Below are 26,067 nucleotides of genomic sequence, written 5' to 3' on the forward strand. Positions count from 1 at the left end.
ACTCTCCCTCTCTGGGGGTCTTTGTATCAGAACTGAGGTTAGAGTGGTTTAGAAGAAATAAAGTCTCCAGAAGAAGAGAAAGATCTGTGGGATTAGGATTTGTAGTTAAAAATCCTAATCTCATTTTTAGGTCCTCTGGAGGAATTATATCCTAATCCTCTACCATTTAAACAGTAGATTAAAACCCTACATTAAAAACTTGACACATAACGGCCTTTTAATTTTCGTTTTGTAATAATCTGGCTCATGCCCACCACTGCTGCCACCACTAAATGAGATGAAGATAAAACAATTAAACAATTAAAAATTATCTTGAGATGCAGTGAAGACATATCTTAAATGTCAGCCAAGAGTTGGTAAGTTTTCATGTTTCTCTGTCCTTATTGTAAATGCTTTTCAGTTTGCCACTTAACCTTTTGGAATTAAAACGTGATTTGACAATATGACTTTATTGGGCTATTATGTTACATATTTTTAATTATCTTAATTTGAAGGCTGCATCTATCACTAATGCTGAAGTGAAAATACCAAATGTGTGACGGAGGGCGGATGAAATAAAACACCTGGAGCATTCTTCACGAACTCAGATATAGGGCAGTGAAGTGTATGGGACCAAATCCCATAATGGGAGACCCTGCCTTGCCCTTTACTATTGTACCTGAAGAGAAAGTATGGTGAATGCAGGAGTGTAACATTGATGTTGGGCATTGAACCTCTTGGGAAAGAAAGATAGGCGTTTATAACGGAAATTGGGAAAAATAACAGAAGGAATGCGTAACAAAGATCGTGCATAACCCATAATCCCTGGATAACCACAGTTAAAATGTTTCCTACCAAACTAAGTGAAATCTTTATCATATTATTTGTTTTGTTCTGATAATGAAAGGTTTACCCACGTGATCATTTTGACCCTAGGTGAGAGCTCAGCTTTCTTGGAAGCAACAGCTTTCAGAATTGCAAGTCAAAGGCTGAACTTCTCTTTAAATGTATTCTAGGCTCTCAGTGATGATTGTCAGGCTAGCTGGGAATCACCTTGTTCTCACAGAAACAAAATACAGAGAATAGGATGAGGAGAGACAGGAAAGTGATAGCTAATGGCTTTTCTTAAGGCAGTCATTATCCATTGCAGTATGAAGTGCTTACTCAGTGCCCAACCCCACGCTGAATGTTTTACGTCTGTTGTCTCATTTTGTCCTTGTGAGGTAGTTACTACTCCCATTCCCCATTTTCACAGTAGAGGAAACTGAGGCTTAAATAAAGAGTCCCAGACTCACTCAGCTGGATTCAAACATCAGTCTGACTGCCGAATAGAAAATACTAACCCTTGCTCTACAGGACTTTGTGGCCTTAAGGTAGGGAGGGGTGTGTGTGTGTGTGTGTGTGTGTGACAGAGGGAGAGGGAGAAGGTGAGGGAGAGGGAGAGAATGAATGAGAGAATGAGAAAATTGAATACATAGAACACAGAAGGCAACCCTGCTGCTTAACCCACAATTCTCAGGTTTTTCCTTTAGTAAAGATATAGAAGCTCTTCTGTAATGTAGGCCAGAGTGTTCACTAGAGAAATGATGGCATTGTTGGAAACATCAAGATGAGGAAAAAACAAAAATACTCTATTAACTCTTCTAGTTTCCTCAGAGTTGGCAACTTTTTTTGGATTCTAAACAAACCCACAAATAGGCACTCTAACGATGGCCTCGCGGAAGTGGTTTCACATGGCTCAGGGAAGTGGTCGTCCCTTACATGGATAAAAGGGGCTCTTAAATATCTAAGACTCCGTTTTCAGGCATCATAAGGATTTGTTTTAATCAAATCAGTCTTATTTATTCAAACAAATTATAAAGAAATTTGGTTTTTGGTAGAAATTAAACATATCATGAATTTTCCAAAATAACTCAGTTAAGATAAACGTTATCAAGCCAGATAATCTTTTTCATGTCTTTGTGCTAATGGTGTCTGATAAATACATCTACATGAACTTATCAGAAATTGTATTTGACTCAATACAAAGTTGTATGTTTGAAAGGAAGAAGTCATCTTCTTTCAATGTAAAGTTTTCTGAGCCATTTTCTTTCACCAGCAAATGGCTCTCTATATAGATTAAGAATGCATTTGGTACATGTCTCTTTTTGAATTATGGTTTTCTCAGGGTATATGCCCAGTAGTGGGATTGCTGGGTCATATGGTAGTTCTATTTTTAGTTTTTTAAAGAACCTCCATACTGTTTTCCATAGTGGTTGTATCAATTTACATTCCCACCAACGCATATATATGGAATCTAAAAAAAAAAAAAAAAAAATGGTACTGATGAACCTAGTTGCAGGGCAGGAATACAGAGGTAGACATAGAGAATGGACTTGAGGACATGGGGTGAGAGGGGGAAGCTGGGGTGAAGTGAGAGTAGCATCGACATATACACACTACAGAATGTAAAATAGTTGGCTGGTGGGAAGCAGCAGCATAGCACAGGAAGATCGGCTCGGTGCTTTGCGCTGACCTAGAGGGGTGGGATAGGGAGGGTGGGAGGGAGGCTTAAGAGGAAGGTGATACGGGGACATGTGTATGCATATGGCTGATTCGCTTTGTTGTGCAACAGAAACTAACACAGTATTGTGAAGCAATTATACTCCAATAAAGATCTATTTTTAAAAAAAAGAATGCATTTGGCCCCAAATGTTGCTTGGTGGTTGAATGGATAAGCAAAATGTGGTGTGTACATACAGTGGAATATTATTCAACCTTAAAAAGGAAGGAAATTCTGAAACATGCTACAATATGGATGAGCCTTGAGGACATTATATTAACTGAATTAAGTCAGTTACAAAAGGACAAAAGTGTATGATTCCACTTACATGAGATACCTAGAGTAGTCAAATTCATAGAAATGGAAAGTATTTTGGTTGCCAGGGCTAGAGGGCAGGGGGAATGGGGGAGTTGTTGAATGGGTACAGTTTCAGTTTGGGAAGATGAATAAGTTCTGGAGATGGATGGTGGTGATGATTGTACAACAATGCGAGTAAAAATGCCACTGAATTGTACACTTAAAAATGATTGGTAAATTTCATGTTATATATATATTTTAACAAAATAAAGAAAAAAAGAAGAATTCATTTGGGCTTAAAAAAGAGAACTCAATTATAGTGGCTTAAACAGATAGATTTTGTTTTCTTTTGTTTTAAATCTCATGTAACAAGACACCTCGGAGGAGACTAGGGCTGGTCAGGCTACCCAGCAATGCTGTCTGGTACCTGGGTCTGTCCTTTGTCTCCCACCTTCCTCAATGGGTAGGCTTTCCTGCCTATGAATGTCACCCGCTGATCACAGGATGGCAGCTGCACCTCGTTTAGCTGTGCAGGTGCAGGCATGGGAATTCGGATTTAGTCAGATGTTGCAAAGACATTTAACGTAGTGCTCCCTGAATATCCATTATCCATACACTCCTCTGTGTTTCACAGCCCCCACCCCCACCCCCACCCCATTGCAGTTGCCTGAGACCGTGTGGCTATTTCTGGCCAGTGGACAAGAGTGGAAATGATATGTGTGACTTCCAGGCTAAAGCTGTAAAGTGGCCCTGGGTAGCCCTCTCGTTCTCCTGGAAGGGGATATGATCCAGGAGGTGCAGTTATAGATGATGGAGCCTCCATTAGCCTGGGTTTGTTCCTGAGTGACTGTTGGAAGCACATTCCCTGGTGACCCAGGTACAACTTATAACATTAATGAGAAATTATATTTTTGTTGTGTTAAGCCACTGAGATTTGGGGGTTGTTTGTTGTTGCAGGCTCGTATAGTTATTCTGACTCATATTCCAGCGTGGGCTTTTGCCAGATAAGTTTGATGAAGTGAGCAAAACATGGAGGCTTTCAGGAGTAGGAGAAAGGGTATAAGTTGATGAAGCATGGAATTTTAGTTGGATAAGGGAGGAAGTGAGGCTCTAAGGGCAGTGAGGAATAGTTCAAAAGCAGCAGAATTAATGGGATGGCACTTTTTGGTGAGGTAGAGGGAATGTTGAAATTAGAGTAGTCAAGAGATGAGCTGGAAAGTTAGGAGGGGTGGGCTGACTGCAGCTGAGACTATGGAGAAGTTAATGTTATTGATTATGGCAGAATCGTGGGAGTGAACTTACAAGGCAGTGTGGATAATTTGAAGAGAGGATTTCAGAAAATCCAGAAGCTAAGGTATTGGGTAATACCTAATATTTTAATATCTAGTAGATATTAAAATCAGTAAGAATTATGACAAGGTATAGTGTTGCGCAGAGTAGAAGTAAGCTGGGAGCTTAAGTCTCAAAGAAATGAGTTTGTAAGTCTGAAACTGTTTCTATTCACCCTCACTCCAGAATGATAGTTTAACTGATTCTAGGTTGACAGGTTTTTTTCTGTTTGTTTATTGCCTTAGCATCTTTAAGATATTAGCCTTCTGGCCTCTTCTGTTGCTTGGGAATATGTAACTTACCAGTTCAATTTTTTTTATAATTAATAATCGATAATCAATCATTCTTTTTTAAAATTTATTTATTTTATTTTTGGCTGTGTTGGGTCTTCATTTCTGTGCGAGAGCTTTCTCTAGTTGTGGCAAGTGGGGGCCACTCTTCATCACGGTGCGCGGCCCTCTCACTATCGCGGCCTCTCTTGTTGCGGAGCACAGGCTCCAGACGCACAGTAGTTGTGGCTCACGGGACTAGTTGCTCTGCGGCATGTGGGATCTTCCCAGACCAGGGCTCGAACCCGTGTCCCCTGCATTAGCAGGCAGATTCTCAACCACTGCGCCACCAGGGAAGCCCCCACCAGTTCAATTTTTTAATTAAAAAAAATTTTTTTTGGAGATCACCTTTTTCTTTGTGATTAGTTTTCTTTTATTTTTTTATGTTTTATTTATCGCTTTAATACTAGTGCCTAACAAGTGCCTGGCATAAGGAAGATGCCATTAGTGGCTTTGGGGATTCCTGTTTCCTCCTTTTCTTGGGGACTTAAGGAGTTGGGGAGGGGTGCATAGTCCCTAGTGCCATCTGCTCACACTGACACCCATGGCAATGGCAGTCACTTGGACTGGGCTTTGAACATCAGCCAGGCAGGGTGCTGCAGAGGTGTCCCTAGGTCCCAGCTGTATGACTCCTTCAGATCTGGAGGGCCCCTCTGTGACTTCCCTGCTTCTCTTGGGGATACAGAAATCATTTGGCTGCTCCCATGCATGAGAGGGCACAGCAACTCTTCAAGCCTGCCCATCTGCCCAGGTGCTTGCTGAGACTCTCCTTACTGGCCTCTCTCTCTTTTTTTAACATCTTTATTGGAGTATAATTGCTTTACAGTGGTGTGTTAGTGTCTGCTTTATAACAAAGTGAATCAGCTATACATATACATATATCCCCATATCTCCTCCCTCTTGCGTCTCCCTCCCACCCTCCCTACCCCACCCCTCTAGGTGGTCACAAAGCACCAAGCTGATCTCCCTGTGCTATGTGGCTGCTTCCCACTAGCTATCTATTTTACATTTGGTAGCGTATATATGTCCATGCCAATCTCTCACTTCATCCCAGCTTACGCTTCCCCCTCCTCTTGTCCTCAAGTCCATTCTCTACGTCTGCGTCTTTATTCTGTCCTGCCCCTAGGTTTGTCAGAACCATTTTTTTTGATTCCATATATATGTGTTAGCATACGATATTTATTTTTCTCTTTCTGACTTACTTCACTCTGTATGACGTACTCTAGGTCCATCCACCTCACTACAAATAACTCAATTTCCTTTCTTTTTATGGCTGAGTAATATTCCATTGTATATTTGTGCCACATCTTCTTTATCCATTCATCTGTCGATGGACACTTAGGTTGCTTCCATGTCCTGGCTATTGTAAATAGAGCTGCAATGAACATTGTGGTACATGACTCTTTTTGAATCATGGTTTTCACAGGGTATATGCCCGGTAGTGGGATTGCTGGGTCGTATGGTAGTTCTATTTTTTTTTTTTTTTAAGGAACCTCCATACTGTTGTCCATAGTGGCTGTATCAATTTACATTCCCACCAACATTGCAAGAGGGTTCCCTTTTCTCCACACCCTCTCCTGCATGTATAGTTCGTAGCTTTTTTGATGATGGCCATTCTGACTGGTGTGAGGTGATACCTCATTGTAGTTTTGATTTGCATTTCTCTAATGATTAGTGATGTTGAGTATCCTTTCATGTGTTTGTTGGCAATCTGTATATCTTCTTTGGAGAAATGTCTGTTTAGGTCTTCTGCCCAATTTTTGATTGGGTTGCTTGTTTTTTTTGATATTGAGCTGCATGAGCTGCTTGTTAATTTTGGAGATTAATCCTTTGTCAGTTGCTTCATTTGCAAAGATTTTCTCCCATTCTGAGGGATGTCTTTTCATCTTGCTTATGTTTTCCTTTGCTGTGCAAAAGCTTTGAAGTTTCATTAGGTCCCATTTGTTTATTTTTGTTTTTATTTCCATTTCTGTAGGAGGTGGGTCAAAAAGGATCTTGCTGTGATTTATGTCATAGAGTGTTCTGCCTATGTTTTCCTCTAAGAGTTTGATAGTGTCTGGGCTTACATTTAGTTCTTTAATCCATTTTGAGTTTATTTTTGTGTATGGTGTTAGGGAGTGTTCTAATTTCATTCTTTTACGTGTAGCTGTCCAATTTTCCCAGCACCACTTACTGAAGAGTCTGTCTTTTCTCCATTGTATATTCTTGCCTCCTTTATTGAAAATAAAGTGACCATGTGTGCGTGGATTTATCTCTGGGCTTTCTATCCTGTTCCATTGATCTATATTTCTGTTTTTGTTCCAGTACCATACTGTCTTGATGTAGATTTGTAGTACAGTCTGAAGTTCAGGAGCCTGATTCCTCCAGCTCTGTTTTTCTTTCTCAAGATTGCTTTGGCTATTCAGGGTCTTTTGTGTTTCCATACAAATTGTGAAATTTTTTGTTCTAGTTCCGTGAAAAATGCCATTGGTAGTTTGACAGGGATTGCATTGAATCTGTAGATTGCTTTGGGCAGTATAGTCATTTTCACAATGTTGATTCTTCCAATCCAAGAACATGGTATATCTCTCCATCTGTTTGTATCATCTTTACTTTCTTTCATCAGTGTCTTCTAGTTTTCTGCATACAGGTCTTTTGTCTCCTTAGGTAGGTTTATTCCTAAGTATTTTATTCTTTTTGTTGCAATGGTAAAAGGGAGTGTTTCCTTAATTTCTCTTTCAGATTTTTCATCATTAGTGTATAAGAATGCAAGAGATTTCTGTGCATTAATTTTGTATCCCGCTACTTTACAAAATTCATTGATTAGCTCTAGCAGTTTTCTCGTGGAATCTTTAGGATTCTTTATGTATAGTATCATGTCATCTGCAAACAGTGATAGCTTTACTTCTTCTTTTCCGATTTGGATTCCTTTTATTTCTTTTCTTCTCTGAGTGCTGTGGCTGAAACTTCCAAAACTATGTTGAATAATAGTGGTGAGAGTGGACAAGCTTGTCTTGTTCCTGATCTTAGAGAAAATGGTTTCAGTTTTTCACCATTGAGAACGATGTTGGCTGTGTGTTTGTCATATATGGCCTTTATTATGTTGAAGTAAGTTCCTTCTATGCCTACTTTCTGGAGGGTTTTTATCATAAATGGGTGTTGAATTTTGTCGAAAGCTTTTTCTGCATCTATTTAGATGATCATATGGTTTTTCTTCTTCAGTTTGTTAAAATGGTGTGCCACATTGATTGATTTGTGTATATTGAAGAATCATTGCATTCCTGGGTTAAATCCCACTTGATCATGGTGTATGATTCTTTTAATGTGCTGTTGGATTCTGTTTGCTATTATTTTGTTGAGGATTATTGCATCTATGTTCATCAGTGATATTGGCCTGTAGTTTTCTTTTTTTTGTGACATCTTTGTCTGGTTCTGGTATCAGGGAGATGGTGGCCTCACAGAATGAGTTTGGGAGTATTTCTGCCTCTGCTATATTTTGGAAGAATTTGAGAGGGATAGGTGTTAGCTCTTCTCTAAATGTTTGATAGAATTCGCCTGTGAAGCCATCTGGTTCTGGGCTTTTGTTTGTTGGAAGATTTTTAATCACAGTCTCAATTTCAGTGCTTGTGATTGGTCTGTTTATATTTTCTGTTTCTTCCTGGTTCAGTCTCGGAAGGTTGTGCTTTTCTAAGAATTTGTCCTTTTCTTCCAAGTTGTCCATTTTATTGGCATATAGTTGCTTATAGTAATCTCTCATGCTCCTTTGTATTTCTGCAGTGTCAGTTGTTACTTCTCCTTTTTCATTTCTAATTCTGTTGATTTGAGTCTTCTCCCTTTTTTTCTTGATGAGTCTGGCTAATGGTTTATCAATTTTGTTTATCTTCTCAAAGAACCAGCTTTTAGTTCTATTGATCTTTGCTATCGTTTCCTTCATTTCTTTTTCATTTACTTCTGATCTGATATTATGATTTCTTTCCTTCTGCTAACTTTGGGGTTTGTCTGTTCTTCTTTCTCTAATTGCTTTAAGTGTAAGGTTAGGTTGTTTATTTGAGATTTTTCTTGTTTCTTGAGGTAGGATTGTATTGCTATAAACTTCCATCTTAGAACTGCTTTTGCTACATCCCATAGGTTTTGGGTTGTCGTGTTTTCATTGTCATTTGTTTCTAGGTATTTTTTGATTTCCTCTTTGATTTCTTCAGTGATCTCTTGGTTATTTAGTAGTGTATTGTTTAGCCTCCATGTGTTAGTATTTTTTTTACAGATTTTTTCCCTGTAATTGATATCTAGTCTCATAGTATTGTGGTCTGAAAAGATACTTGATACGATTTAATTTTCTTAAATTTACCAAGGCTTGATTTGTGACCCAAGATATGATCTATTCTGGAGAATGTTCCATGAGCACTTGAGAAGAAAGTTTAATCTGTTTTTGGATGGAATGTCCTATCAGTATCAATTAAGTCCATTGTGATTTCGTTTTTAATATTTTCTCTTTGTCTTTCTTCTGGCATTTTTCACTATGGTATACCTAAGGATAGATTTGTTTTTATTTACTATTTTTGGAACTCTGTATGCATCTTCATTGTAAGGATTTCCTTATCGCTTAAATTCTGGAAACGTATTTATTATTTCTTCAAAGATTAGTGCCCCCTTCCCCATTCTTTCTCTTCTCTTTCAAAATGCTTATTACTATGTTGGATCTTCTCATTTTATACTTTAGGTTTCTTAACTCCTCATTTTCCTTCTCTTTATCATTCTAGACTGCTTTTAAGTTTTTTCCCATGGATATATATTCTAATTCTCCCTCTTGCATTGAGTGTTAATCAAATTTTTAAAAAATATCTTTATTGGAGTATAATTGCTTTACAATGGTGTGTTAATTTCTGCTGTATAAAAAAGTGAACCAGCTATATCTATACACATATCCCCATATCCCCTCCGTCTTGTGTCTCCCTCCCACCCTCCCTATCCCACCCCTCTAGGGGGACACAGAACACAGAGCTGATCTCCCTGTGCTGTGCAGCTGCTTAATTTGAAAACTTTTATTTGATTCCTTGAAAAATCTGTATACCCCTCCCAACCCCTGGCTCCCAGATTGCCCTGTTTTTTAAAATGTTGATTTCCCCTTTTATCTTTGTACTACAGATTGTTCTATTACAAGCCTGGTCTAACTATGATCTGTGGGCCAAATCTGACCCATGGCCTATATTTGCATGCCCAATGAACTAAGAATGATTTTTAATTTTTTAAAGGGTTTTTACAAAAATAAAAGGATGTTTGACAGAGATCATATGTAGCCTGCAAAGCCTAAACTGTTTACTTATCTTTTTTCTTTCTTTTCTTTTTTTTTTTTACAGAAAATGTTTGTCAGTCTCTGTTCTATTACCACCACTTCTTGGTTTGGTAATCCCTCTGTTTTCTGCATCTGCCCGTTCTGCCTTATAAGTGTGTGTGTGTGTGTGTGTGTGTGTGTGTGTGTGTGTGTTTTGTCTTTTTTTTTTTTTTTTTTTTTTTTTGGTGGTATGCGGGCCTCGCACTGTTGTGGCCTCTCCCGTTGCGGAGCACAGGCTCCGGACGCGCAGGCTCAGCGGCCATGGCTTACGGGCCCAGCTGCTCCGTGGCATGTGGGATCTTCCCTGGACTGGGGCACGAACTCGTGTCCCCTGCATCGGCAGGCGGACTCTCAACCACTGCGCCACCAGGGAAGCCCTGTTTTGTCATTTTTTATTGTGAATTCATCTTTAGTGTGGGTTGTGAAAAGTTGAGGATCCACACAAGACAGGAAATGTATTATAATTTTTTTCCTGATACTATGCGTTTTTTTGTATACAGTCTGGTAACCACTGCCACTATCAATACATAGAACATTTCCATCACCTCAAGACATTCTTTTATTCCCTTTCACAATCAATTCCCCAGCCCCAGACCCTAGCAGTTACTGATCTGCTTTCTCCTGTTAGAGTTTTGGCTTCTCTAGGTTTTCATGTAATGTAGTTATAGAGTGAGTGCTGTTCTGTGTCTGGCTTCTTTCACTCAGCATAATGATTTTCTGATATTCACCCATGTTGTTGTGTTTATCAGTAGATTTTCCTTTTCATTGCTGAGTACTATTTTAACATATGAATATATTATAACTTGTTTATCCATTCACCTGCTGATGGGCATTTGTGTTTGTAAATTTTGGCCATTGAGAATAAAGCTGCTATGAGAATTCAAGTGCAAAACATATTTTTCTCCGATAAAGTACCTAGGAATGAGGAACTGTGGTTTTAGTAGTAAGAAATATTTATCCTTCCTATGTCAATTACCCTGGAAAAAATGAAAAATACAAACATTTCTTAGTCATATTTCATAATAAAATTTATCAGCACACCTGTTGTAAGATAGTTGAACTCATACATTTTCCACCTCTGAAGAGTCACACACTATCATACATTCAACATATTCCAAGATAATGCTTACTAACATGTAGGAAGATACTGTTCCTTACAAACTTCAATATATTATGAATAAAATGCATTCATATTATATATGAACAAAGAAGTCTTATTGAGAACTCTGTTGTGATTTTCTCTTTAGAGCAAAGGTAAGAGTTACAAAATCTCTAATTTTAAAAGAGGATGATTTCAATTAGTCCATCTTCAAGGAAATATATTTATAAACTGCCTACATGCTTCTTACACTAGTTATGTCTGCTTTAATTAAGGAAGGAAAATGTTCGTCATTTCCCAAGTGAGAAACATTTCCTAAAATCACAACATTCCCAGGGTTGTTCTTAGTCTAAACCTCCATATAGAAATGTCTGGAATAGAAATTTTTAAATATCAGAATCCAAGTGTGTAAGCTTTCACATTCAAAAGTGCAGAGAATCTCAACATCAACAAACTATATTTCTATAAAAATCAAAATTACAACTTATATATCCCTTATTTAAATAGCAGTGATGTCACTTTAGGGTTAACTGTAGGTAATCACTGGATTGTAATGCATGCAGAGGTTAAGAAAATTTCAAATGTTCCTAAATATCATTATAAAAATGAATATTTTACATTATGTAAAATTATGATTATTATGATCTCTAGAGAAAGATATATAAAGATATGAACAAATAAACTTCAGTAATGACAAAGTAAAATTTTTACCTTCATTTCCAGTTGCTTTCTAAAATTACTAGTTAGTCTCAACCTCATTGAATTAATGAAAATAAAATGTATCCCATGACAGATTTTTGTGGCAGAACCTAGTCCTTTAAAAAACATATGAAACAAAAATAGCACGAGAAGTTTCCGGGTACAAATTATAATATATTATAATATTTATATCCCCTCAACCAATTCTTGGAAACTCAATGTCATTGTTTGTAAACTAGTCATATAAAATGATTCTAAAAGTATAAATGAGTTTACATCGACCAGTTGACTCTGACAAGTTGCCATCCCACCACCGACCACAGATAGCATCCAACAGAAGCTTGTGGTGCTTAAAACACATTTCACCACCTGCCAAGGAGGCAGACTCCACGGTGGAGAAGACTGGAGCTGTAAGACACAGGTGACTAAGTGCCACACAGTGGCAGTGGTGCTGGCCAGTGGAGCAGGGGTACGCATTGTGTATCCCCAAGAAGGCTGCTCTGCCTGCATCAATGCACCCTTGTATGGCACAGAACTTCCAGAATTTTAGCTGTGGAGTTCTCTGAGGGTGAATGCGTGTACTGCCATCAGGCAGTTAGAGGTAAAGACATCAAGATGTTTTCAAGATGTTTTCAATCCTGGATCCTGGAGTGAAGAGGCTAAACTTTGTACCCCAATTGTACAGCAGGTTAAATTCTACATACCATCCTCTCCGGAGCTGCTGCCACAACTTCTCCTTGTGGGTGAAGAGTCATCACAGTGCTTTTTCACAGGGGGAATGTAAGAAGAAATGACAGCAAGCCTGGGCACAGCTCCGCACAAAGTGAAACACCTCCTCCTTGGAGGGAGAGTCAAGGTCATCAAAAAAGATACCTCCAGTACCCCTCCGCTCCCCACGATGGGCTATAAAAAAGTCATCATCACATCATTTTTAAAATTTTGGGTAGAGATCTACACCATGTTCGTCACAAGCCTCCTTTAGAGTCCCATGAAAATGGACCGCATCCTCTTGGTTCAAGTATGTTGGAGTAAGGTCACATCCACCACCAAACCACCACTGCTTGTTACCTACCAGATCAAGACATGTGATTCTGTTGTGGACTTTGAGATGCCAAGGAAATGTATTATAATTCTGATGTCTGGGTATGGGGCATACTGGAGTCTCAGTAACAGGAAACACACTAGGAAAGCATGAGCTGGGACTGGGCTAAGGTTTGGGATTCAGGGGAGAGACATGGCCATGGAGGTTGGCTCTCAGCAGGCTGTGGGAATGTCCAGGGTTTCTGATGAGTCCAGGGTTCTCAGCTAAATCCTCAAGGTTGGTCTGTAGAGCACACAGTCAAGGCACTGGCATCTGGACTGGCCAGAATGGCAGTTAAATGAGTGTTCAGTAGCCAACCAGGGGTCCAACACCTCTGGGGAGATCTGACAAAATGTAGCAGCACCTCTGCCAACTACTGTGTCCTCTGGTTCTAGCACCAAGTAGGTGCTCATTAACAATCTGTTGTGTGAACAGATGGGGAAAGAAATGAAAATAAAGTTCATATTTTGGGGGCTGATAAGTACCAGACAGGAATCTGCTTCCAACCTTTGCCCTAGACTCCTAACCAAACAGGAAGAATCTGGAGAGATACCTCTAGTGGTGGTTTTGTAGATTCCTTTGGGATTTCTACATAAACAATTATATCATCTGCAAATAGGAGCACTTTTGCCTTTTTCTTTCTGATCTTTATGCCTTCTACTTCACTTTCTTGACTTAGTGCAATGGCTCAAACCTCCAGTATATTGTTGAATAAAAGCAATAAAAGCAGACATGATTGCCTTGTTCCTGGTCTTAGGGAGAAATAATTCAGTGTTTCACCATTAAGTATGAAGTTAACTGTAGATTTTTTGCAGATGTTCTTTATTTCTAGAAATTAATAATTGAATTTAGAGGCTTGATCAGATTGAGGTGTAATTTTTTTGGTGTGGGGCAAGACTACAAAGGTGTAATTTTATCAAGGGACATGTAATATCTGTTTGTATCTTTTTGTGATATTAGCAGCCATTGACGATTGTTGCCTATAGCAATTATTAAATTATAGGTTACAAACGGTTATATTCTAATTTTGTTAATTTCTTCTTCATTTATTAACTGGGATACTACTATGGAGAAAATTTTCCTTCATAAACCTTCTGGTTAACCTGCTACACAGTTCCTATAGGAAGGACAGAGAAATGCTTGATCGTTTTCTTTCATTTATCCATTTTCAGAATAGTGAATTGGTTCCATAGCATCTTCCAAAGGTGTTTTTAAAACATAAGCTATGAATTCACTGTGTGTTTCAGTCTATTTAGTCATTCTTATTGATGATAAATAATTGTGTACTTTTGTAAGTTCTTTTAGAATTTGGTATTTATCACTTTCCCTCTAGGTTTGTAGTTAGGTCTTCATTCTTTGTATAATCCTTGTCTTCTGCTAAGATCTGACAATATAAATACACTCTTGCTTGCATGATTAAGGACAAAAGGAAGATGTATTGAAAGACTTAATTTCTAATATCTGTGAATAAAGAATGGAACTGTTTGCCTCTGAATCACGCTTTAGCTATATGGCAGCATATTCTAAGAAACCTTGGAATTTTGTGGATAAAGCCATAAAATCAAACTTTTCTTTGACTGGAACCTACAGAACAAGCTTTTGGTGTCAAGGCTCTTATGTTAAAGGTGATATATGTCAGAATAGAAGTCATAATTTTAAATTTCTTGGAAAAAAATCAAGCATTGGAGAACCCTATATATTCCTGTATAACTACAGAGGAAAAAGTCTTTCTGACACATACTGTGTATTTTTGCTGTAATGTTAACTTCATGTGGTTTAGCTGTTTGCCTTGAGGCATGTGTACATAACCTTCTGAACACCCATTTAGCTCATAATATGCCAGTTTCCTAACAATTATTATTGTTCTAAAGTATAACATTTCACTGTTCAACATCAAATACGTACACAAAGGGAATTAAAATTTATGGAGTTTCCTGAGCTTACACAGTGTCTCTACATAGTAAGTGTCGAAAATGGTTTCTTTTCTATTAGCTTTATTTTAATTTTTCCCGTGATTAAAAAATAATATTGTAAACATTTAACAAAATAGGGATCACCATAATCCTGCCCACAAAGTAATACATTAAATTGCATACCTAGATGAAGATCTAAGTGTAGATACTCACAAAGATCTTGAAGGAGATTTACATTTACTTTACCAAAAAATACAGGGAAGTTATTTCTGACAAAACATAGGTGATTTAAAAAAAAAAAACTTTCACAAGTTTTGAACAGTTTGTATTTTGTCAATGAGTGTATAATGTATGTGTATACATAATATACATATATGTGTGTATACATACATGCATGTGTATATGGGGGGCAGAGGAAGTGGGGGGAAAGGAGGAGAGGTGTACATATGCAGAGAAAATTTCTGAAATGAATGTCACCAACATGATTTAACAATTAGAGATAACATTTTTAAGGGAGATTTGTTGTTAGCGCCTAATGTCTGTCACAGTACATACTAGCCAAACAGAAAATGTGTGTTCTATCAGTTTGTGTTGGTTTAAGTTTCATGAATTTAAGAACTTTTGATTAAAATATATTCACTACCATATATAAAATAAATAACCAACAAGGACCTACTGTATAGAAATTATAAAACAGTTTTTTGTGGTTATCCAGCAATGGAAATGAAACAGAACCCTAGGTAGAGAATCTAAATTCCTGTATTATGTGAATAATTCCTATGAAGAAGGGGTTTCCTTTTATTTTTCTTTGTTTCCTTTTAAGATTAGACATGTGTTTCTTTAGTTTCTGTCCAATCTCTTTACTAAAATTACCAGATTGCTCGTAGAAATCATTTCATCCCTCACTGAATTATTCTCCAACATAACTACTTCTTCAGTGGTGCATAAGGGTGTTTTAATGCTAGTAAGACAAGAAGGATATTTAGTACTGCCTTTCCTCAACCGTTCTTGGTTTCCTTGGCTTTCTAGGATGTGGAGAGCATCTTGTGCGCACCATACTGGCTAGAGAATGTTCACACGCTTTACAAGCTGAAGATGCCCACCAAGCTCTGCTGGAAACTATGCAAAACAAGTTTATCAGTAAGTATAACATTAAGAAAATTACTTCCGGGGCTTCCCTGGTGGCGCAGTGGTTGAGAGTCCGCCTGCCGATGCAGGGGACACGGGTTCGTGCCCCGGTCTGGGAGGATCCCACATGCCGCGGAGCGGCTTGGCCCATGAGCCATGGCCATTGAGCCTGCGTGTCCGGAGCCTGTGCTCCGCAACGGGAGAGGCCACAACAGTGAGAGGCCCACATACCGCAAAAAAAAAAAAAAAAAAAAAAAAAGAAAATTACTTCCTTGTAAATAGAGGTTGTTCCTCTGAGCTGTAAGCTTCATGAGTCAGGTGCCACGTTTGTATTGCTAGACCTAGGTCCAGGGTTTAGCATGGACTTAGACCCTAAATTAACATTGGCTGTGAAAAGAAATTCCATCAAAATAGCTACTACTGCATGAAATTTTCCACATAGCCAATGTAATGCCCAAGTTGTGAGACACTGTCCAGGATTAGAGTCATACACAGTAGAATAAAATTCTACTAAAACAAAATTCAAGGGGCAACCTCATTTAAAAGTTTTTCTGTAATACAATTTGACTCTTTTTAAAAAAAAGTTAGTGTTGTATTCATGAATCCAGTGCTGCCACACACACTTGTCTAGGGCTGAGTTGAAATCTGGCCTGGTTTCATTTGCCAAACCCATATAACCTGATGTGAGGCTGCATCTGGTTGGAGGAAGGGATGGCTTTTTCTAATCTGCAGGAAGATTTTGTGTAGCCTCGCAATGGCCCTGTAGATAACTGTTACTGTGGATTAAAACTATTTGACTCGGGTTTTTCCCATCATTTAACATTGAGCTTACCACTATGGAAAGGCTTGTGAAGTTGTATAAAAAATATAAAATGTAGTTAAAAATAAGGGGGACTTCCCTGGTGGTCCAGTGGTTAAGACTCCGCGCTCCCAAGGCAGGTAGCACGGGTTCAATCCCTGTTTGGGGAACTAAGATCCCACATGCCACACAGCATGGCCAAAAAATAAAATAAATGAATGAATGAATAAATAAATAAAATTGAATTAAAAAAAAGAAAGACGCCTCCGCTAACTCCTCCCAGCAACCCTATCCCATAAAAAACAAAAAAACAAACCCCAAAAAACAAGTTAGGGTAATAAGCCATGAACACATAAATGAGGGGAAGAGTATCACAGGGTTAATCTGGGGGGGTGTCTCCACGTAGAGAATCAAGACAGGATAATATAAGGTGCTAATTATGTGGTGAGGACAACACAGACGAAAGTGTAGGAAGAAATCACCCGAAAAGGATTCATGGATGAAGAACTCCTAGAACTGGCCCCAGGAGGCCGGGAAAGGTGGGGAAGAAGGGAGTGTGAGCACAGACATGACAGTGGGGTTAGGTGTGGTGAGGGCTCGACACCTGCATGACTCTTACCTGGAGGGAAGTGTTCCTGATGTGCAGCGGGGCTGGATCGGCCAGGTGAGGCCAGGTCCCGAGGGCCTTAAAATCTCCGTGTAGGAGTTCATGTTTGATCTGATAGAAAGGAGAGAACCCTTATGTATTCTTAAGTTGATCAATAAAATGTTTTAGGGGAGGGTTTATAAAGTAGATCTCAGGTTGTCCAAGACCATCTCTATAGGAGACCGACCTTAGGGGCTGGGAATGGTCCAGGCCATGGAGAGGAAATGGTGACTTTGAGGGAGGGGTCCATGGAGAAAGTGGAAATATTGATAGATTTTGCTGCTAGGAGAGTATGTAGCCCTCTGGGTCCAGTCAGGAGGTAGAAACCATACATTAGGTTAATCAGGAGGAGTTTAATATAAGGAATTGTTAACTATGATGAAAGAGTGGAGGCTGTAAGGAAGCTGTCTGTGGTGCCCTAGATCTGAGAATGTCCAGGGAAGGACATGCTTGGGAGGGGCTCAGACCTTATTGGAGAAGGTGTGGTTCAGCAGGTAGCAGAGAAGTTCACTGGTTTGGCCTGGCTGGGACTGGTCTGGAGTTGCTGGGCAAACAATAGGCCACCCTCCGGAGTGCAGTGTAGATGGGGAACAGATAATCAGCACCTGGTGGCTGGGTATGCCGTGGGAGCCCAGCATCAAGGGGGCATGCAGAGGACACAGGACTGCAGGACACACAGGCCACAGGGCCCCTGCAGAGGGGGCGACTGCTCAGTGTGTGACCACCCGGGCCACAAGGGCTGTGTGCAGGCTGTGCAAGGCCCGGCCCAGGGAGTCCTCATGGGCACCTGTGTGTAACCACTGGGGACCTCTGGTTTCCATGTCAACAGGGCCCAGCCTGCCAAGTCACAGCAGGGCTGCGTCCTGGGCCTGTGTCTGGGGCAGACTTTACCAGATGTCCCACACCTACATTGACTCTTCTCCCCAGCCCATGGTGGACAGTTCAGGAAGGGTGCCTATTGTAACTCTTTTAATGTTCTCTAACTTGGTTTAATGCCTGACACCTTGCCCTCATTCTGTTAGTCCTCTCCATGTAAGCCTGGTCTCTTTTTACATGGCACTTTATATTTGTTTTGCTGCCATTTCATCTTCATTGGGTGGCATCTGGATTCCAGGGACTTTCTGTGTCACTGTGGAGGGACCATCTGGCTCATGGCCGCCCTCTTCCCTCTGTTGGCCTGTGCTGGGATGGGGCTCACCCTCCACCTCCCCATGGGTCACTGGCCTCTCTCCCTGATGAATTCACTATGGTGTCTGTGGTCTTGTTGTAACCTCTGGCTTCTGTGGTACACATAGCATCCACTGACAGCAGATGCTAGTGGTAATGGGGTCAGGTGGTCTGAAAACATAGAATGATAAGGGGATTGTCAAGTCCTCTTGGCCCAAGCATATCAGGCTACTTTTCCACTCTATTCCTAGAGAGCCTTACCGGCCTGAAGGTGGCATGGCAATGGGCAACATCCCTACCTGGCTTCCTGTTCCTTTAAGCCTCATCTGTTCTTGGATCCTCTGAATCTAGGGCTTTGTCACTGGCTCCTCTTTTTCTTCCACCCTCACCAGCTTGGGAAGAGGAACAGAAACCCATACCAGGAATCAATGCTTTTCTTCTAGTTTTCCCAAAAATGTCAAGGTGTCCAGTCACACCCCTACTCCAGCCCTACCTTTAGGATACTGGTGGGGACCTGGCTAAGCAAGGGTTGCCCCAGACTATTTGCCAAAATTTAGGCTTTACCTGTTTAAAACACTTTTCATCTCAAAGCTGTCTCTACTTAGAATTTATGAAAATCCACTCAAGGATAAAATATAAGTTTTATAATATAAGCATGCAACTGATGGGATAGATGGGGCATTCCAGGGATGGGAATAAAACTGAATTACTGGACTTCCCTGGTGGCGCAGTGGTTAAGAATCTGCCTGCCAATGCAGGGGACACAGGTTTGAGCCCTGGTCTGGGAAGATCCCACATGCCGCAGAGCAACTAAGCCCGTGCACCACAACTACTGAGCCTGTGCTCTAGAGCCCGCAAGCCACAACTGCTGAAGCCCATGCCCCTAGAGCCTGTGCTCCTCAACAAGAGAAGCCACTACAATGAGAAGCCTGCACACCACAACAAAGAGTAGGCCCCGCTTGCCGCAACTAGAGAAAGCCGGCGTGCAGCAGCAAAGACCCAATGCATCCAAAAATTAAAAATATAAATAAATACATAAATGTATTTTAAAAAACTGAATTACTTCCTCAGATTTATAAGCATTGTTGCTTAGGCCTTTAATACGTATCATGCCCTCTTAGGAAAGATTTTTAGGGTAGAGAGAGAAAGAAAAACAGATTATAGGCAAGAAACAACTGGATTTATCTGAAGGAAGAACAGAGTGAATAACTAGAAAAAAATTTCAGTATGAAGAGATTTTATACAGGTGCTTTCTTCCAGTTATTTGACCTGAGGTCATGAAAACATAAATAACGGTATGAACTACATGCATGCTGGTAAGAATCACCTGATGGCAAATTGTGAGCTGAGGAATGCGTTAGGAATGGACTTTGAGGTCTGCCTTTGGTGATTTTTCAGAAAAAGGTTGATGATGTTCATGTTACTACATCTTCAAATATATCAGAATCAGACTTGGGTCTCCTTGTTCTTTTGTTTTAACAATTACCATCGTGGAATGCTGTTTTGCTGTTTTTAAGGGAAACCCAATTCTTGGCCTGAACAGCCTGTGTAATTTATGTAATTTGCTATTAGTTGCCCACCTATACCAGTTTTCGCCAGAGGTGAAAACTCAACGCTCAGGAGAAGTTCACTTCCTGGGAACCCTGCGATGGGTGTGTGATAACGGCACATGGTAATTTTCTCCTTGTTGAGAGTGACCTGAACTCTTTACTGTGTCTGAAACCACAGATTCACTAGCTAGTTGTGCATCTCCAGATTTGGGTCCATGCTGAGGAGTTCCTGAGCTCCACTCCTTTCTCTTCTGATGCTTTGTTGTCCTCTTTGTATAACTCTTGAAACTCCTCAGAGAGTTGGGCTGTAGTACTTCATTTTTCCACTGGATCCCATGACCTAATGCATATTGAACACTCATCTTAAAAATTCCAGGGCTTCCCTGGTGGTGCAGTGGTTGGGAGTCCGCCTGCCGATGCAGGGGACACGGGTTCGTGCCCCGGTCCGGGAAGATCCCACATGCTGCGGAGTGGCTGGGCCCGTGAGCCATGGCCGCTGAGCCTGTGCATCCGGAGCCTGTGCTCCGCAACGGGAGAGGCCACAACAGTGAGAGGCTCGCATACCGCAAAAATAATAATAATAATAATAATAATTCCAGACTCTTGGAAAGGAATCAGAAATTTCAGAGCTCATCAACCCTGCTCACTAAATCGTTGAAGAAACTTATTTTGCAATAGTTCAGTGACTTGTCCAAAGTCACCTGGTTAGTCAGTGAGTGTTCATTCCGCAAGGTCACACTGCCCGCCCCCCTTTTTAAGCAAAATAAAATGTGGAATACAGAAAAACAGTGTTCTGGGAGTTAAGACAGCTGGGTTCCACTCTTAACTCTGTGTCTGACTCACTGAATCTACCAAGTTACTTAAGTTCTGTTTTGTTTTCTTAGAAAAAAAAAAAGTTAGACAAGAGACAGTTTCTAAATTCCTCCACCATGCTAAATTTTATGAATTCTTTACCGTATTACACCTGTAAATATGTGGTTCTTTTTAATCAGGTGATTTGGGATTGGAAAATCAAAAATTTCTGGGACCACTTGGGAACTATCAAGAAGCATGGATGATATTTACAAAGTGGTTAGAATGAACTAAATTGAATTTACTAGGGACCTGGATGAGAAGCAACGTCTGGTTCTTTCGTGTTTTAACAGTGATGAAAGGATGAGAAGCAACGTCTGGTTCTTTCGTGTTTTAACAGTGATGAAATTAGTTGTTGGTTTTAGGACAAGCCTCTTTGTTCTCAGTTTCCTCGTGTATAAAACGAGGGGGCCTAACTCGATGGTCCCCAAAGTCCTTTCTAGCTCCAAAATTCTATTTGGTCCCTGGTTTGTGAAAGTACAGTTGTAAAGCAATTTAGTCCTTAGTTGAAAGTATAAATTAAAGCTATTAAAGGTGGATAGCAAGTTTCTATTGAGGTGATTTGGTCGAAATCCTTTCTGGTGATGGCTGTGTTAAGCTAGCCACCACTTCCTTGGTTTTGTGGAAAGGCATCACGATACTCTTCCTTTCTTGCTTCCTTTGTTTTTTCTTAAAAAAAAAAAAGATTTGCATAAATAATATATCTAGAGATTCTCACTGCAGTATATACTTAGAAACATTTTATATAATAATCAGGACAGACTTATTCCAAGACTCCGGTGGTTCTTCAGTCACAGTTCTGGTTTTCTTGCCCAGGCACTGGTTCCTGTGGAGGTTTCTGCTCATGAGGCTCTGCTCTGATGCTGTGATTCTCTGTATGTGACTGTCTGTCTCTCCAATTGTAGGGGAAGTTGTTTACCTTGTGATCTCACTTTTCTGACGGATCTAAGAAGAGTTGTTGATTTTTCAGTTTGTTCAGCTTTTTACTTGTTAGGATAGAGCGGTGACCTCTGAAGTAGTCATTACATGCTGGACCAGAAACCAGAAGTCTCCTCCACAGTCTTTTTCCAATGGTTATTATCACATTAAAATTTTTTTTCTATAATCAAGGATTAAAAAAAGTGGTTTCCAGTTTTAATTTGTCTTTTTCTGATGAGTAAATTTTCAAATATAACTTGGCCTTTTATATTAATCTGTGAATTATCTGCTAATAGTTTTAGACCATTTTCTGTTGTACTGTTTGGGTGATTTTCTTTTTTTTTTTTTTTTTTTTTTTTGCATTACGTGGGCTTCTCACTACTGTGGCCTCTCCCGTTGCGGAGCACAGGCTCTGGACGCGCAGGCCCAGCAGCCATGGCTCACGGGCCTAGCCGCTCCGCGGCATGTGGGATCTTCCCAGACCGGGGCACGAACCCGTGTCCCCTGCATCGGCAGGCGGACTCTCAACCACTGCGCCACCAGGGAAGCCCCTGGGTGATTTTCTTTTAATTGACATTTAACTTTTATTAATGGCAAAATTACCTTAAATAAAATATTCTAAAATGACACAGCAATAACCATTTGTACAGAATTTTTTAAAAACCCTGTCTTTTTGAGTGGTGTTATGTTTGATATCTGTGACCTTCTGCAATAATGAGGGATTTTTTAAAAAGTAATTTTACACTGTGATTAAATAATTTGTTTTTATGTATTTTTTCTAAAGTAGTCAGCAACTTATTAAAATAAAGATTTTCCCAGTTTTTTTTTTGTAGTTTGAAACAAACTCTGAAATTATCTTAAATGTAGGGTTCTTTTAAAAATCTATTTTTGATAAATGAGGCTTTGATGTGATAGAGTAAAATTGAAAGACATTTTGAGGATTAAAATGTTTTTGTTTCCACTTGTATTACCATTATGCCAAGATCCAGAGCTTTGGTTTGACTTAATGTAGGAAGCATAAAACAGAATAACCGATTTGTGCTTTTTTTTTTTAAAAAAAAACCACTGTTCATGTAACGTACAAAATCCATAAAAATGGGTACTGTAAAAATAGTTCCTTAATAATACTTCATGCTAACCAGCTGATTATAGACTGAATGCTTAGTTAAGTAAGGAAAAGAAATAAATAGATTTCCTTTTTAGTTGTGCTTTTTAAATTACACACACACACACACACAGACACACACATATAAAAGCTCTTACAATGACTCAGATGTGACTTTTCCTATTCATGGTTATTTTTGAACAAACTTGGTTTCATGAATTATTCTTTTTTCATGCAAACTGTGGCTACATGTGTGGTATGTGAACTTCAGGGTGGCATTATAGCTTCCTGCCCAGTTCTCAACAAGTAATGTCATAGTACTTTTTAAAGTTGATTTGGCTCTCTACTAAATATAATGGTTGATAAAATGTTATCTGTAAAAATCAAATTTCCCTTTTCTTCTCTTTGAATTTCTAAGCTAACTTGTTGGTATCATCAACCTACAGTCTATGCGACTATTATTGAAAAATTCTATGTGGTATATAGTATTACGATTAAAATAAGGAGCTTTTGCTCTATGTTCTTTTATTTTATCCCTTTGGGGAATGCTTACACTCTTTCTGACATCATAGGTTTACTGTCAAATGCAGAATGCCATTAAAAATTGAGATTGAAGGGAGTCCACTCTTGTGGTTTTCTGCCAACTTGAGAAATTACGTTTGATAAGTATTTTCTTTTAATGACCAAATTCTTAGCTAAAACCCTGATAATTCATAAGCATTAGCTTTGATAGGAGGAACAAAAGTACATTGTCATTACACATTTTAACTTCTTATCTGAGGTCATATATTATGTTTCATGAGTTTCTTTATAATTTAGAAAACTTAATATATATACTGGTCTCTTTACCAGTAGTGCATTTTTGGATTTTTCTAAGACTTTTCTCCTATTCTTCGTGCACATTTCTTTTTTTCAAACACTAAAATCTTTTTCCTGAGAGAACTTATTTTTTTTAAACCAATTCAAAAAATCGAAGATGTTTCTCTTTCATTATCATAAACATTGTGATATATAGTGTGTTGTACTCACATGTCCAAATTGCAAAATAAGGAAAACAATAAATTAGGCATCCCAGAGCATTATTTATCACTAATTCTTGGGCCTTAGGGTTTTATAAATACTTTCAGAATTTTTTTTTTTTTTTTTTTGCGGTACACGGGCCTCTCACTGCCGTGGCCTCTCCCATTGTGAAGCACAGGCTCGGGACGCGGAGGCTCAGTGGCCATGGCTCACGGGCCTAGCCACTCCGCGGCATGTGGGATCTTCCCGGACCGGGGCACGAACCCGTGTCCCCTGCATCGGCAGGCGGACTCTCAACCACTGCACCACCAGGGAAGCCCTTTCAGAATTTTTAACGTGTTTTTATTTAATAAATATTTATGAAAGTCATGAATGTACTTTGCTGGCTACTGTGACAGATACACAGATAAATACACCATATCAACCTTACTGTCAAGGAACTTGCAATCTAGGAGAAGAAAAAAGGCAAATGTACAGTAAATAAAAAGTAAGATGCAATAAGTTTCATACTAAAGTTCAGGAAATATAGGGGACTTCCATTCCTGGCAGTTTCATCAGATGGAGATCCTGGAACCTTTGACTGAAAATAATCTAACAATGCTGGACAAAATATTAATGGCAAAATCACATTTTCAAATGAATAGGTGAGAATCTTCGTTTAAGATTGTCCTAGTTATATGAAGCTCCCAGGGGCTTGACAGAAGTAAATGAAAATCCTTCCTGAAGCAATACTCTTTCAACTCAGATCTCAAAGAAGTGCTCAACTATGAATTCAAAATAAAAGCTTAAATTAAAATGAAACACACATGAAGTAGAGTTACCATGAGAGAAAGTATGTCAATAGAAACTTTAACCAGACTACCAAAGACTTTAGATATTAGAATCACTAGGTAGAAAATATGAAATAAATATTTTAGACATTGCTGTTTTTAAGTAGGTATAATCATTTTGGAAAAATATTCATGAGAAGTGGAACACGTGCATGCCCCACAACCCAGAAATCCTAGTCCTGACTACGTACATGTGCCCTGGGGTGACACACACAGGAACATGTACAGCATGGCTTTTTCTTAACAACAAAAAATGGAAGCCATTCTAAGGTCCATCAGCAGGAGAATACTGTGTGGCAGTGGAAATGAATGGATTACAAAGACACACATCCATATGAATAAACCTTAAAATCATAATACTAAGTTAAAAATACAGTTCGCAAAGGACTACAGTCAGTGTTGCCACCATTAATATAACTTTGCAAAACCAGACACTATTTCATTATACATGCACATATGGTAAAACTATAAAAGAGAACAGGGAGTTATTGGAAAATAATTCAGGGTAGTGGTTTCCTTTGGGAGAGAAGACCTAGGGAGTCTCAACGGTATTAGTAAGTAGTGTTGGATTTTTCTAGTTGTTTGGTGGATTAGTGGACATTTGTTCTATTAATATGCTTCATAAATTATATGTTCCATATATTCTTTTTGTATTTTATGAAAAACTTCATAATTAAACTCTTAATATGATAAAATAGGAAAAGCAGAGTTCAAAAGAAGCAGAAGAAGAGGTGTCATATCTGTTAGATCGAGGAGAGTGTCATGAATGAGGTACCTTCAGGAGGGAAAATCTAGGACTGGATTTGTGAGCAGCAAGTGATCTGATTTAACAAGTGGACAGAGTATATTAGGGAGAGTGGTGTAATTATAAATGAAAAAAAACCCCCAAAATTGGACTTACTGTAGTGGAGAGAGCCACATAAGGCATTGGCAGTGGAGTGTTACAGTAGGATGTGGGATGGATTGGAGGAGGGAGGCCCTGTAGGTGAAGCTACTAATTTGAAGGGCATGGCGATCAGAGAAACAGAGCTAGAGTGGATCAAAGGAGTCAGGTGCCAGAGACTACTCTCAAAGAGAGAATCCTTGAGATTCTTGATGTTGATTGAATGGGATGGATGCAGTGAAAGAGGCATCAAAGTAACTGGAGTTTTTTTTTTTTAACTTTTAATTTTATATTGGAGTATAGTTGATTAACAATGTGTGTTAGTTTCAGGTGTCCAGCAAAGTGATTCAGTTATACATATACATGTATCTATTCTTTTTCAAATTCTTTTCCCATTTAGGTTGTTACATAATATTGAGCAGAGGTCCCTGTGTTATACAGTAGGTCCTTGTTTTGAGTCTCCTGGACTTGGAATTACAAGGCCAATAAGAGATTATAAGAATGTCATGCATGGAACATTGGACATGTAGACAGCATGGGGTTGATTTTGACTCCTATGTTGGCATAGAGGTGTTTGTAGGCAAGACAGTCAG

General features: G+C 39.2%; 1 protein-coding gene across 1 annotated transcript in view; it reads left to right on the forward strand.

The window, feature by feature from the left end:
* Positions 1-26,067, forward strand: part of TASP1 (taspase 1) — a 297,011-nt gene that overhangs the window by 189,200 nt on the left and 81,744 nt on the right. The window contains exon 11 of the mRNA XM_079719460.1: positions 15,606-15,716. Coding sequence (XP_079575586.1) covers positions 15,606-15,716 — 111 coding nt within the window. The remainder of the gene's footprint in view (positions 1-15,605; positions 15,717-26,067) is intronic.

Source organism: Hyperoodon ampullatus, assembly GCF_949752795.1.
Source record: "Hyperoodon ampullatus genome assembly, chromosome: 14".
Lineage (NCBI taxonomy): Eukaryota > Metazoa > Chordata > Mammalia > Artiodactyla > Ziphiidae > Hyperoodon > Hyperoodon ampullatus.